This window comes from Lytechinus variegatus, chromosome 18 (genome assembly GCF_018143015.1).
Source record: "Lytechinus variegatus isolate NC3 chromosome 18, Lvar_3.0, whole genome shotgun sequence".
In the NCBI taxonomy this organism is placed as follows: domain Eukaryota; kingdom Metazoa; phylum Echinodermata; class Echinoidea; order Temnopleuroida; family Toxopneustidae; genus Lytechinus; species Lytechinus variegatus.
In genome coordinates this window covers 20,388,412-20,402,797 of record NC_054757.1, presented here as the reverse complement: position 1 = coordinate 20,402,797, position 14,386 = coordinate 20,388,412, and the positions used below count along the sequence as shown (strand labels likewise).

Genomic DNA, 14,386 nt, shown 5'->3' with positions numbered 1-14,386 from the left:
TATTTTAGAGGGATTAGTCAATAACTGATGTACCTCTGGAATTTTTTAGTCTGGTCAGCTGATGCACAAATGCATGTGAGTTCAATTATGCATGGATATCAAAACAAATCGATTAATGTCAACTTTTATGCACTCTAAAAAAAGATTTACCCAATATTGGGTAAAATGGGAACAGGCATATTTGTTGGGAAAAAAAGACATCACATATTTTCATTTTATGTCACGCAATGTTGCTTAGAAATTTTCTCTTCAAACATGCATTTTGCCCAATATTGGGGGGAAAATTACCAAGCAAACATGCATGTCCCTTTTTTGCCCAATAATGGGTGTGTGTGCTTTTTACTCTCTGTTTTAAGAGTGTGTATAGCCTTTGAAAATGAAATCACGATTTTTCTTATAATATGCAGTCAGAGTACGGTCATAATCAAGACTAACTATACACTATAAAATGACTTAATATAGCTACACCGTTTATTACCATATTGCTTTGGTGACAAATCATTTAATATCTTTACTCTGTTTAATCACATTTCTTTGGTGTAAAATACAATTATAGACGAATGTATGACGTCTGAATTCAGGCACTTCGAAAGAGATGTTCAGACAAATTGAAAACGCTTAAAACCTGAAAAAATATTAATCTTAAAAAGAAGAAATCGTTTGTAATCTTACCATATTTTTCTTTAACATGCAATTTCTTCTTGAAATATTCAGTCAGAACTATCTAGATACCATCGATATTCATGTAATATATATCGTTGAATGAAAGATAACAGATGGGAACTACAAACGATTACCATGATTACATAGACAGCACAACAAACTTTACAAATATCAACATAGAACAGCTATACAAATGTATTCACAATTTTGTGCATTCCTATTAAAATTTTTGTTACCTCGGAAGAACAAAATAAATCTCAAGAGATTTGCCCGATATAACACAAACAAACAGAAGATAATGACGAATTTAATCTCTTGTCGGTAAATATCTGTTTGTCATGAGTGTATATTTTATTAACTCATTCCAATTTATTATCTAAGTTTGCACGTATGTAAATACTATCATAAGTGTTTAGTGTGATACTCCCTCTATGATATTTGAAATATTTCTCAAAAACCTTTATCATTACACTATATCGTAAACGATTTTGATATTCAGTGTCAGTTTCTTATCTGTGAAGTTGATTTTTTTTTCTAAATTCATTGGAACTATGATAAATTTTAATTTCTGTACTTCAATTCATTACATATGTTTTCTGTTGCAAAATGAGTTTACCGAGGGGTTTTATCGGCAGGTTGTTCGGACCGCCATAAAAACCTTTACAAAAATAACATTCAATGTCACTGCTCAAAACACCATTCAACACAAATAATAACATTAAATGTCACTGCTCAAAACACCATTCAACACAAATAAATGCACGTATGCTCCCATTTGTATTATTCTTGTATTCATTGATAATTTCGATTATTTCAAATCTTCAAATGAAATCATTGCCAAGAACTACGAACTAGATGACAATTCGTAGGATGATAAAAAAAAGTTGGTTGCGTCTGGGTAATTCCATAAAATATGTACGTCCGACCCCATGTATGGGAGACCTTCATGAAATTTTCTGTTTTTGACTTCTGGTCCTTATGAAAGTCTTTAATGCTCTCAAATGATCATATAACTTTGTCAGTTTATGAAGTGGTGTAAACTTGAGAAAAATGGGGGATCGGATGTACAAAAGGTCGATTATTTCATCGAATTGCCCATCTATCATTCCAATCTGGCTTAATAATCAATTTGTATAATCATTTCAATAATATTGTTATTATGAGGAGATTCTGTTCTCTTGGAGCCATTGGTACACTACATCAGCATTTGCTTCAACCCAGTTGATGTTTCCTTGTACACGTTCCAGGGCCTGCTGTCTACCTCGGGAACCAGCCCCGCCCTCAGGATATTCTTCGAAAAAGTCCTTCATCTATGAAGAAACAAAAAAGCATACAAACCTAAGTTCTTGGAATTTTCAGTTAGCCGAAAATACAAAATTCTACAGCTACAATGTGTCTTGAAAAATTACTTAAGGTAATATATTACCTGCAATGAAAGGCTTTGGTTTTACATTAAATATCACTGTTAATCAGCCGATTCTAAAATAGGGAAAAAAAACCTCAATTCATTTAAATTTGGGACTCTATACAACTCCACAATCCTCATTGTGTTTTATTAAATATTTCCAGCACATTGGCTTTACTCTTGACTTGTTACCTTATAAAGCTGAAAACACCATTGGTTGTTTAATCAATTTGATTCATGCACAAAGCTTAAATGAATACTAGTTCATTATGTAAGAACATACCACTGGCTAGCCTATAATCTTGGCGGAGGCTGCAGCTATTGTCTTTGCTGTTATGCTGAATGCAAGAGATACCTCAGATCTGACGAAGACTATGCATTTGTGGATGCGAAATCCACAATGTGTAGTCTTTGCCAGATCAGACGTATCGCTTGCGTTCAGCTTAACAGCAAAGACAATAACTGCAGCCTCCGCTTAGATTATAGGCTAACCTCTGGCGGATCCAGGGGGGCGGGGCACAGGTCGGCTTTGCCCCCCCCCCCCCTTTGAGAGGCACATTTAAAATTTGTAATGTAAAAATGCCGTTAAAAGAGAAATGAGCTCCTCTTTTCAAAGTGAACTTGAAGACACCCCCCTTTTTTTTGCTTGTCAAAATTTTCCTTATAAAAATGTGCCCCCCCCCCTTTGGAAAATCCTGGATCCGCCCGTGGAACATACCTCTTGGAGAGAAAGTTCTGTGGAATAGAATTCAGTCAGCCCAGGAATCATACGTCCAAGAGAACGAGATCCAATGCCAAACCTGAGATTAAAATTTTAAATAAAAAAATGATGATTATGTTGATGATTCGGTGATTGTAAACACGAATTAATTGCCTAGGTAAAAATTCAATGATAATTACACTCTTAAACAAATCAGTCAAATTGACTAGCCCAGTAGTCAGCTGGGTGCAACTGATATGACAATTACTGATAGTGACATTTTTTACATATATTTTAGTCAGAAATAACACTATTCGAATAAAGTACGTGAAAATATTCAAAAATGACTAGAATAACAGTTGTCCTGAGTTTACTGTATAACTAGTCATTTTTACTGATGTGTTTTTAGAGTGTATGGTTGAAGGACTGATTGGATTCTCATCGATTGAATTGTTGATTGATTGATTGATTTATCTATTGATTGAGTGATTGATCGATCATTTTATCGATTGATTGTTTGATTGACTAAATAAATGATTGATTAATGATTGATTGACTCATTGTTTTAAGGTTGATTAATTGCTTGAACGATAAATGATTTACGATTGATTGACTGTTTATCTTATTAGTTGATCGACTAAATGAAAAATCAATTATTTATTGCTTGAATAGCTGATTGACTTGTTGACTATTTGACTGCTTGACTGAATGGTTGTTAAGTGATTGATTAACTGATTAATCGGTTGGCCAATCGATTAATAAACCAAATGCAACTATATATATACATATATATGATTCGTTAATAAATTTATGTGGATATTTTTATATCTGCCATCTTAAAAATCAACATAATTCAGGATTAGATGAAGCTTATTTGACTATTTTCAGAAATATTATTCCGCCTTACTCTAGCAACGTCCTTTGTCTATCTAGTTGATTGATATGCACATGTATATGCATTTGCATATCATCATAACTATCACTTAAAAATGAATCCCTAAGGCTAAGACAAGGAATCAAACTAACTGGGCGTTGTGGCAAGCGCCTGTGATCCAAGCTGTGGGGAAGTTACAAATTGAAGCAGAGGTTCGAGCCCTGGTCACGTCTTTCGGATGGTGACGTTAAAGGTCGGTCCCAGACGTAAATAATCAGATCTGATTGATACACGTCTGACAAACTCAAATACACACACATCCATTGGTAAATCCTATTATACTTACTTTGCCACAATATCAGGCCACCTTACTCTGGCCCAGTCCCATGCGATTGGATTCCCAACAGGATTATCTCCTACATAGCCAACGACGCTAAAGAAATCTTGAGATCTGATCGGGCTGTCGTCTATCAGCAGCATGTCCAGGTAGCTATTATGGTACAAAATAAAAAAGGAGAAATGTTTACAAAGTACATTGTTTTTCGACTTGGAACGATTTTAAAAGGTTCCCTTGAAGAATGGGGAGAAATACTCGGGCAAAATCCATTGGAAACCCATTGCTTTAGCTCAAATTAGGAGTGGATTTGGAACTGCATTTACGACAATATCAACATACAGTAATCCAAAATTTTGTATCAGTCATGAACCTTAAAATAGCTTTTAATATATTTGGAGTCATCTAGGCACCCCTTCAAAAAAATCGACGAACCAACCTGGTGTAAACACTCCCTAAGGTACTCACTCGGCAAGGATCCACGGGATTCTCGTCTGTGCCATCCCGTAAAGAAGTCGGGTTCTCTCCTGCGAGACGTCGGACTTCTGGTAGTTCTCAAAGAGTATCTTCCACTCTTCCTGTCCGCCGACCTTCTGCATGCCGAACTGGAACATATCGGACATCAGGTCGGGAGAAACGCTGCGAGGAATTAAGAACAAAATACCAAAAGTGAGATGAAACATCTACTTCATCTTTGTCAGGGGCCGCGGAACGATTTTCAAAGTGGAAGACGGGGGCTTAACCAAAAGCGAGGGGGCTGACTATGTAAAAAAATCACAATCCTATGGTCAAGTGGGGTGGAGGGGCTGAAGCCCCCCCCCCCCCCCCCCCGCTTCCACAGCTCCTGTATGTATCTTCATATCTAATGCCACTGTCACAAGTGTGAACTGATTCAAGTCAGACCAAATTTATCACGTTATTTCCACTGACATAACCATCGGTCAGTTTGGATTCAGTATACTTCAAAATGACATTATTGACAGGGGGACCTTCTGTGTAAGAATACAGGAATGATTATTACGATATTTTAATTAATTAAATAAAAAAAAATGTAAGATAAAGAAAATCTAAATATCGGAAATTATTGGCGAAGCGAAATCACATGAAGGGTACAGAAAGCGTGGACAAGCCATTTCATACTCGTATTTCAAGCATGTTATGTGCCCCTGACTGGTCTATAGCACAAAATATGTGCTAATAATGATTTTTTTTTGTATTACTCTGACTTGCAAAATAGATTTAACACTTAGGCCTAAATGTAGCAAGAGCAAGTAGGTTTCCGCACTACAATAAAGGAATCAGACGAGCAACAGTTTTGAGACGGTATTCGTTTCACAAAGTGCATCCTCTTAGTGATTTCAACTGACATATACCCTCCGCCAGTCATATGCGAGGTTTTCAGTAACTTTTAACAATAAGATTGTCAGTGAATTTTACTGAAACCTTCCCTAGATTTACGTACGTCGATCCATTGAGGTATTCGTAGAATATCCGCACTGCTTCGTCCAAACACGCCGTGTTACCATGACGACACGCAAGGTCAATGATGTCAGACCTTAGAAACCTATTGAGAAAAGGTAAAATGAAATAATCCCAAGAAACACATGATATAACTCTTAATGCAATATTTGATTCATAAAGTTTTGAACAATAATGATAGATTGGTGTTTATCGTAATGTTTTTTAACATGGTTAAGGTATTATTCAAAGGAAGGACTTCTTCTCGAGGCCCTTTTGATTTTCTTTAAATTTCAAACTTGATTTCTAACACAGAAGTTTGGGTACTAATCAGCTAATAGTTCAGCACTATGTGTGTCTTTATTCAGATTGACTGAAATACCTGGCTATATAAGCACAGTTGAAACATTCTCAGTTCACTATTGATCATCTTCTATTTTGTTACATACACTCTAAAAAATGAAGTGCTAATTCAGCTCTTAAAGAGCGTGTATAGTGACTGCACTTCAGAGTGCTGATTTGTCTAGTTCAAATTTGGACGAGAAAAATCAGCACTCCGAAGTGCAGTCACTATACACGCTCTTTAAGAGCTGAACTAGCACTTCATTTTTTAGAGTGTACCGACTACCGGTCAATATAAAGGACTAACGGGAAGAAGGCCTATAGTACAAACTATTGACTGGACAATTATTCTCCTATATGATTTCTTACAGAGACATGTGGGTGAATAGTTTGAACCATGCAACTCAATTATTTAAGTCGATATACTAGCATCGAAAATATCATCATATTTACTAGAATCAGGCCGCTCCAAGGTCACTTTCATAAATTCATATATCAATAAATAAATCTAATATTTTGCCAATAACATGCGGTGTTCTGCAAGGAATAAAAATCATTCTAATACTGTACCCATCACACCAAAATACATCAAAACATAATATTGTCTACATGTGTTTCCTTTAAAAAGGGAACAACACATCAAAAAAGATTGAAATCTTGATTTACTTTTCTAGATGGGTCCCGTCATCTCTCCAACCAAGCTCCATGTATTTAGCGTCTGTTAAATCTTGAACATATCTCTGGAATTAAAGAAAATAAAACTGCGATTGACAAATTGTCATCTAATGGTGCCTACCATGGTAACAATGCTCATCAGGCAATCAAATCAAGGATTCCATGAAAGTGTGGCAAGCAAAATGATTCCCGAAACCATATTTAAATCGTTCTTCAAGTAGGCTATTTTAAGGCATAACTGTGTTTAAAACGATACACTTTTAGAGACAGTTTCCCCAGACCGAATTGCGACCGGATTCGGTAAGTTAAGGTTAAAATCAAATAGATTGATTAATCGGATTTATGAATAGATGATGATAATCGACTTCTAATAGACGGTGCGTGAAGGAAAATTCTGATAAAGAAACTTTAGTTTGATACTAATATCAAATATCACAACATCCGACATGCTCGTGAGTGCATTATAACATCTAAAACGTTTCTGCACTTTATGTTTATGACAAGAAAGTAATCTTACTCTGTAAAGACCATAACCAGGTTGGAATCTCATGATTTCACCGAGCCACAACAAGCTATCCCTTGCTGTATCCCAAGGTACATACTCCGTCTCTGACGTCAGGTATTTCGTCATATTTAGAGCTACGCTGTAATCCACCTGACTTGCTCTATAATAGAACAAAAAATAACATTGGGTCTATATCAAATTTGACTTTACTTAATTATGTTTTTTTATCTCGGATTAATTTAGTTTGGTTTGATTTACTTTATAAGAAAATAAACACAAAATACACTGCAAAATAATAAAAAAATCAACTTTTAACCAACCCTGGGCAACATACTCTCAACTCAACTATTGGTTAAAATATGCCCATATTGGTTATATACAAAAAAATGGTAATAAATTTGCTCAATTTGATAATAATTGCCTAGTATGTATATATATATATTTACCAACATACATTACCAAACAAAGTGGACAGTATGTTTCCCAACATTCTTTAGTCTGTAGAATCGATTCAATTTTTTCATCTCGAATTATTTCAGTTTCTTTTGCTCTGGTTTTATTTTAGATAAAAACAAAATACATTGTAAAAAATATCAAAAATAAATATATAAATACTTAAAAAGATACGGATGGATCACTCTACTAGAACCATTGATATAATCGCTCTGAGTGTTCTTCCTAGAGGTCCAATCAAAGTAACATGAAAGATAGTATGACATATACACATTAATAATAACAAGTATTAGAATAATTAGGAATTAGAAACAAAATAAATACTTCACATGAGCGTGTGGTAAACAAAATATAATTACCACACAAGAGAAAGTATATAATATCAAACATAATATCAATCCTATTAATTCTCTCCCTATTCCTTATTAAACGATACCCTCTATCCCCCTCTCCCGCCCCCAGACCAAATTGACAGTACACAGACCAAGTGGATTTAGCCATGACGGTTGCTAGTGAATACGAACTGAATTCTAAAATGGGTAATAAAACTTCTCGAATTTGAAGATGTGCACCTTTTTAATGGTGTGATGTGATTGATTTAGCCTATTCATTTAATGACGGTTATTCGGTAATATTGTCTTGTTTAAACAAAGAAAAAAGTCATAACTATTCCTGTCCGATATTCTTATCATAAATACATGAATTATATCAAAATTTTCAAAGAGGGCGCCACATAAAGGAAATCACCCAATACATCACGTTTCCTTCCATTCGTTTGGGAGTTTGTGAGCAAAAAAAAAAGATGGACATTTCCTGATGGCCGATTACACACCCGTTCTTGAAATTCAATCAATATGGAACATAAGATATGTTCATCATATTATATACTCCCCACCATTACTTTCATTGACTTAAAAGGGCACACACGAGAAATCAAACTCCCATTCACTTGATATAAAAACCATGATAAAAAAAAATAAACTCGTAACGATTTCAATCGTTTTAGAGCCTTGCAGATGTACTTTGACTACCCTGAAATTAGTATAAGCTATAAAACGAGGCCTTGTTAAATTTAACGATCCATTGAGTATTAATTTCAAAGAAGTATCATCCATTTTATTAAACAAGGTGGTTCCACTTCCACGAGTCTCGCCTGATTTTGTGATCAGTAAGATATGCAGTATGATATTTTGAACCCTAGATGACCTTTAACATTGTCATCCTCATGAACATACATCCAAGGATCATCTGTTCCGGTTGGAAACACAATTGATGCAGAAATGAAGAAAGGAGAGATAGTTGAACAAGAACTTTGACCCTTTGACCCCTAGATGACCTTTGACCCCTATCATCCTCGACAACACACATGTGGTATTACCAAGGAATCATCTGTACCCAGTGTAAATACAATTGATACAGAAACGAAGAAAGGAGAGCAAGTTGAACAAAATCTGCGGATAAGATGGACATGACCTCATTTCATTTGACCCTTAGATGAGTTCTGACCTCATCATCCCTATATTAATGAATAGACCTTATATATTGTCGTGTTCGCGCCACCATCTTAGAGGGTGAAGCCCATTGCATTGCAGGCGTTGGTGACCTGCAGAAATGGCAGCTGGCGCATCTCTAACAACTCTGTTTACGCTCATTCCTATGTCCTCTGAGGGAGGGCGCTGTGACATTTTACCGTCATGATTATGACTAAGGTCTATATAACACCGCAAATAACCATTACGTAATGTTACTTACTTACGCCTGAGCACTGTGATGCTGTGCGCGCGGCTGAAATTACCCGTGCGTGTCACTGCACAGATCAGCGGTGCGTGCCCACTGATCTGTTGTCAGCACGTGCGTGTTTCCCCAAAGAAAGTCTGGCTATCTGCCGCCACATACCGTGCTAAATTGAAAGCGTCATCGATGATCCCGGCACGTTCAGTCTCATCAATATCCTGAGAAAGCAATTTTAGAAAGGGGAGAAATTGTGCTTGGAAATGAGTACTCATAGAAAAAAAATCCAGATCCATTTTGTTTATTAGTACTACTTTCACTAGCTATGATCATAAGAAAATCAATGAAATTATTTATTTTTGTGTAAAAATTACCCCCACCTGTACTCCATATTCATGCGTTTTTTACTTTCATTCTTTTTTTATTTATTACAGTACCTCGCACGATTTGTAGTTTTAAAAAGAATTGTCGACGCAAAGCAAGGCAAATACACTACTGATCGTCTAATTCATAATTTTATTTTCAATTTCAATTAATTCCAACAGAAAAACTTTGATACAATATCATTGAATAACTGAATAACTGGAAAAAAAATCTTACATCAAATTTGAGCTGGAGCTGTTCCCCTAGCGCGTTCCACGTATCTGGATCGTAGTTAACACGATAATAGCCCATTCGAAATGTATTTGCCACGTAGAAGTCGTCCACATCCCCGACCCAAGGTGTCGTAACTACAATCCAAAGGGCGAGAGAGGGGGAAGGAATTAATTAAGGAAGAAAGAAAAAATACGTCTTCATCTCAATTAAAATTTTCCAACAACAAAATGATAAAGTATGGCGAAATAAAAGTCATTGTAATGAACTGAAAATTTAATAAGTCATGCTACAAAACGAGCTTTTGCTATCATTTGAGTATAATTCCCATTCAAGTTTGTTCCTATGCCTTTTCCAATTTCGATTCATGCGAGAACACATGAGATATTTTTCTCATATTCATGTTAAGCCTGAAAATTAAACTCTTGTACTAAGAATTCCTGAAATACACCTAAATCAATAGTATTATCATTTAACGTTTCAAATTAATGATGATCATACCACAAGCATTTATGATTTGGAAAATTACCAATATTAAACGAATGGTGGGTATTATTATCTTTAACATATATAAAATATACCAAATATACCAAATATTTTTTGTCGCTTAGCTACTTTGAAGGGCAGGTCTGCCAAACAATAGGTTGACATTGATAAAAAGAGAAAAATAGTAATAAGCATATCAGTGAAAATGCCATCAAAATTGGATTTAAAATGAGAAATTCATGACTTTATAAAGGTTTACCTTTTTCCACAAAACTTTTGAGAATTTTTTTTTCATCTACTGATTAAAATGAATTTTTTTCTGGGGTGGACTTGACCTCTAAACATGTCAACCTGATACTTTTTACATCGTGTTTTTCATGTCCTTGAATATTATTGAACATATTATTTTTCTTATGAGATTATCGACAGGCGAATCATCGTTTGCCCTAGTATATTTTACCGATTTCAAGTCAGAACAAGTTATTTTTCAAAGTCTGCAATCAAACAGTCACCAAGGGCTTCAAGCATAATCACATTTAATTCTTTCTTATTTTCATAAACAGTATTTTTAATCATATCTCCCTAATACTAATTAAGACTTTTATTTGTGATTTCCTACAAGGCATGAAGCAATTTCAATCGCTTAAAATATGGATGTAGAGAAGTCTTATTTTGTCACGAGGTTCTCCGAAACTTACATTCGCTGTTGTTTCGCCATATCCATTCACGTTTCTCATCGCTCAGGTCATTCTCAAACCGGAAGTGAAAAGGAATCTCCCAAAGGTAGTCACTATGGTATGAATCAATGAAATATTACAAAAGAAATCTCAGAAATCTTTAATGTCAAATAAAATGATGTGGCATATGTTTGATAAGCGTGTCCAGAATGATACAAGATCACACCGTGTGCAATCCACGATGTATGATCTCTGATTCATAATCATGGTAATACGAACATCGTTTATATTACGACTTAAAGACATGCCAAAGTCACAAAAGTAGTCATGTGTCTTATCAGGTATCATCAAATGGCAATCTTTTGTAATATTTGTTTTAAAGTTATTAATTCATTGAACTTCCCCAAATGGGTATAAGATATACACAGGTAAATTTCATTTTGTTTCAATTTTATTTGTGCGGCTATAAAAATAGCACTTGACTGAATTCAGTGTTTGGAATCTTTGTCTTGGTGGGAGCACAATATCTGAGGAAGTTAGAGAGACAGTTGAATACTTGATGGGGGGGGGAGACATCCGTCAGGCTTGTTCAAATGTCTTTTCATGATGGATTTTTTAAAACCATCATATATTTTAGTCATTATTTTTCTATCAATTGTTATCGTTATAATCTATCATATTTCTATGTGTTTGTGTCATTTGTTCAGTTTTATGTCATTCTATTTGTATCCATCATGCATTTGTCAAACATCGTATTTGTTGTTGTATCTTCTTTTAATATCAGCACCATTTAATTCCTCTAACTAGTGTTTACATGTGAGCATGTCACCAACATTATGATAGCAATAATCATTGTCACCGCTGTCATCACCACCGTCACCATCATCCCAACCCAACTCCAACACCACCATCCTCAACAATACCACTAGCATCACCATCATCCTCGTTACAACCACCGCAACCTCCATCATCATCATCATCATCACTCAACCACCACTGTCATCATTACATTCACCATCACCATCACCATTCTCACCACCACTAGCAACATTACCCCATCACCAACATCCCCACCAACACCATCAACATTATCATCCCATAAACCACAACAATCTTCATCACCACCCTCATAAACACCATCATCAACATCATCACCACAGTCACCACCAACATCACCATCATCCTTACATTTTGAAAATGTTGGGCAACATACTTTCCACATAACAACTGGTTTAAAAAAAATATCCAACTCTGGGTAGTTTTTATCCAATACCCAAAGCACATAATATTTTTGTTTAACTACCCGGAATTGGATAAAGTTTTAACCAATTTTTGAGTGGACAGTATGTTGCCGAACATTTTTAAGAGTGTACCAACACCACCATCATCACAATCATCATCATCCCCATCACCATCATCAACTCACCAACAACCACCATCACCACCACGAATCACCCCCTATTCCATTGCCTACCCATAAGGACTTCCGTAAAGGTCGGCACTCTTGTTGGCGTTAGGATCTACCAAGAACCAATCCTGTGTTCCTTTGAGGAAATAGTCGCCCCCAATGACCACCTTCTCCATGGTAACCACGGGGAACCCCATCTGGAGAGTCCACGTATCCATTACCCTCTTCACATCAATGGTAGTTCCATCTTCTGCAGCTGCCTATACACGGTGGAATAGTGCCAAAGGAATTATTTGTACAATAAATAACACTGTAAAGGACGAAGGTTAGCTTTAAAAATTTCTCAACCTTATACTATTACATATTTACACCTCACTGTGGTCGTAGCACGTAATGCTTCCATGATAATGACTTTTTTTTCATTTTTCTTTCCATAAAATGAGATACGTTTTTTTCCAAGAGATGCAATGAAAGCATTATCATCTTATCTCAAATCATCTTTCAGAGAAAAATAAGAATTAAGTGATGATCACAGAACATTGGAAAATACACTTCAATTATCAGCGTCAGGTGAGTTATTTTCGTTAATGTACCCATTCTCATTGTCTTACCCGTATAAACAAATGAGGGTAGTGGAATGAAATGAAGAATTTATTTTACTTGAATTGATTTAAAGAGGTTGTGTAATACATACCTCTGACAATTTATCCCACAGGTTGTCGGTAACCGCTGTTCCATATTGATAGAATTTCAAGAATTCCTGTAGGAAAAGGAAAATGATAAATGCATAAAATAAATAGGGAATAACGTTTTACAAAGTTAAGTTTAGAAATGTTTTTATATGAAACGGTGATATCTGACAAATTATATCAATATTGGGCTGTTGTGAAAAAAAAATCGGATATTTAAATTCGGGGATAGCCAAGAGTGAAATATCTGACAAATGTGTTATTATGCACGCAATTTTTTTTGTCAATATTTTAACAAGAGCCAATGAAGAGAATAGGCCGGTCATACGGGAGTGTTTGGGGCATAATTAAAGAAAATGAAAAAGTTTAAAGTAAAAATAAATAAATAAATCGTTTGGGGATCAGCCGCACAGGGTCATGATTATGGCATGTATTTGCAGTGGTGTAATGAGATAAAGTTTTGAGGGGGCTCGATATGGCGAAATAAATGAAATCAATAAAAACTTTTGAGCGAGCAAAAATTTCGGCATTTTTATTACAAAAATCCAAGTTTGTGATAGATTCTGACACAGCATTCATAAAATTTTATCATATTTCACCCTTTCCTTTTCTCTTTTACTTTCTTGGTGTTGATTTTTTTTTAGGGGGGGGGGGGCAAGAACCCTCCCCCTTCCATCTGTACGCCAGTGTGAATTTGTTAGTATCGTATCCAAAGACATCACAATGTTGCAGTCATTCAGTAAAGATAGCAGCAGATACTCTTCCGCAAACAAGCAATTTACTTGTTGAATTAAAGTACAAGTGGTTCTGAAATTCAAAATGAAGATCTATATAGAAATAAAAGGAGAAGAAGAAACGAGAACTTCGAGAAGAACAAACGAACAAGAAAAAGAACAAACGAGAAGAAGGAGAAGAAGAAGGAGGAGGAAGAGAATGAGAAGAAAAAGATAAAGAAGAAGGAGAGACAAAATTACTCACCGAAACTCCAGCTCTGAAGACATCTTCTCCTAAAAAGTTGTTGAGCATACGTATAACAGAGGCACCCTGTGAAAAGTTAAGAAAACGGTGACATTTAGGTGCGAAAGTTCGAAAGGGAGCATAGGCGACGGCGCAGAGGATTATCTTTTGTGTTTGGGGGACGCAACAACAGATCCCCCACGAACAAACGATAGGATAGAAAGGGAGAAAGTGACACTACAAAAATACCTCTGACGAAATTTTATTAAATTAGTATCATCGACCAGTTTGGAATAAGCCCATGTCAGAAATGATCTCTTTCTTAGATAGGGAACATAACTAGAATCCGTAGGTTTATTGATCAGTCAACTGCTAACCATGCCATACGCTCCCTTATCCTTTCTCGTCTTGATTTTTGTAATGGTCTTCTGTCTT

General features: G+C 35.6%; 1 protein-coding gene across 1 annotated transcript in view; it reads right to left on the bottom strand.

Moving 5' to 3' along the window:
- Nucleotides 1–449: 449 nt before the first annotated feature.
- LOC121431674 (glutamyl aminopeptidase-like) overlaps nucleotides 450–14,386 on the bottom strand; it is a 45,622-nt gene continuing 31,685 nt past the window's right edge. Inside the window, exons 10-22 of the mRNA XM_041629322.1 lie at nucleotides 13,973–14,038; nucleotides 13,000–13,065; nucleotides 12,372–12,565; nucleotides 10,919–11,010; nucleotides 9,741–9,871; nucleotides 9,306–9,361; nucleotides 6,969–7,116; nucleotides 6,443–6,516; nucleotides 5,439–5,540; nucleotides 4,445–4,615; nucleotides 3,989–4,132; nucleotides 2,787–2,868; nucleotides 450–1,973 (exon numbers count right to left, since the gene is read on the bottom strand). Coding sequence (XP_041485256.1) covers nucleotides 1,821–1,973; nucleotides 2,787–2,868; nucleotides 3,989–4,132; nucleotides 4,445–4,615; nucleotides 5,439–5,540; nucleotides 6,443–6,516; nucleotides 6,969–7,116; nucleotides 9,306–9,361; nucleotides 9,741–9,871; nucleotides 10,919–11,010; nucleotides 12,372–12,565; nucleotides 13,000–13,065; nucleotides 13,973–14,038 — 1,479 coding nt within the window. The 3' untranslated portion in view covers nucleotides 450–1,820. The remainder of the gene's footprint in view (nucleotides 1,974–2,786; nucleotides 2,869–3,988; nucleotides 4,133–4,444; nucleotides 4,616–5,438; nucleotides 5,541–6,442; nucleotides 6,517–6,968; nucleotides 7,117–9,305; nucleotides 9,362–9,740; nucleotides 9,872–10,918; nucleotides 11,011–12,371; nucleotides 12,566–12,999; nucleotides 13,066–13,972; nucleotides 14,039–14,386) is intronic.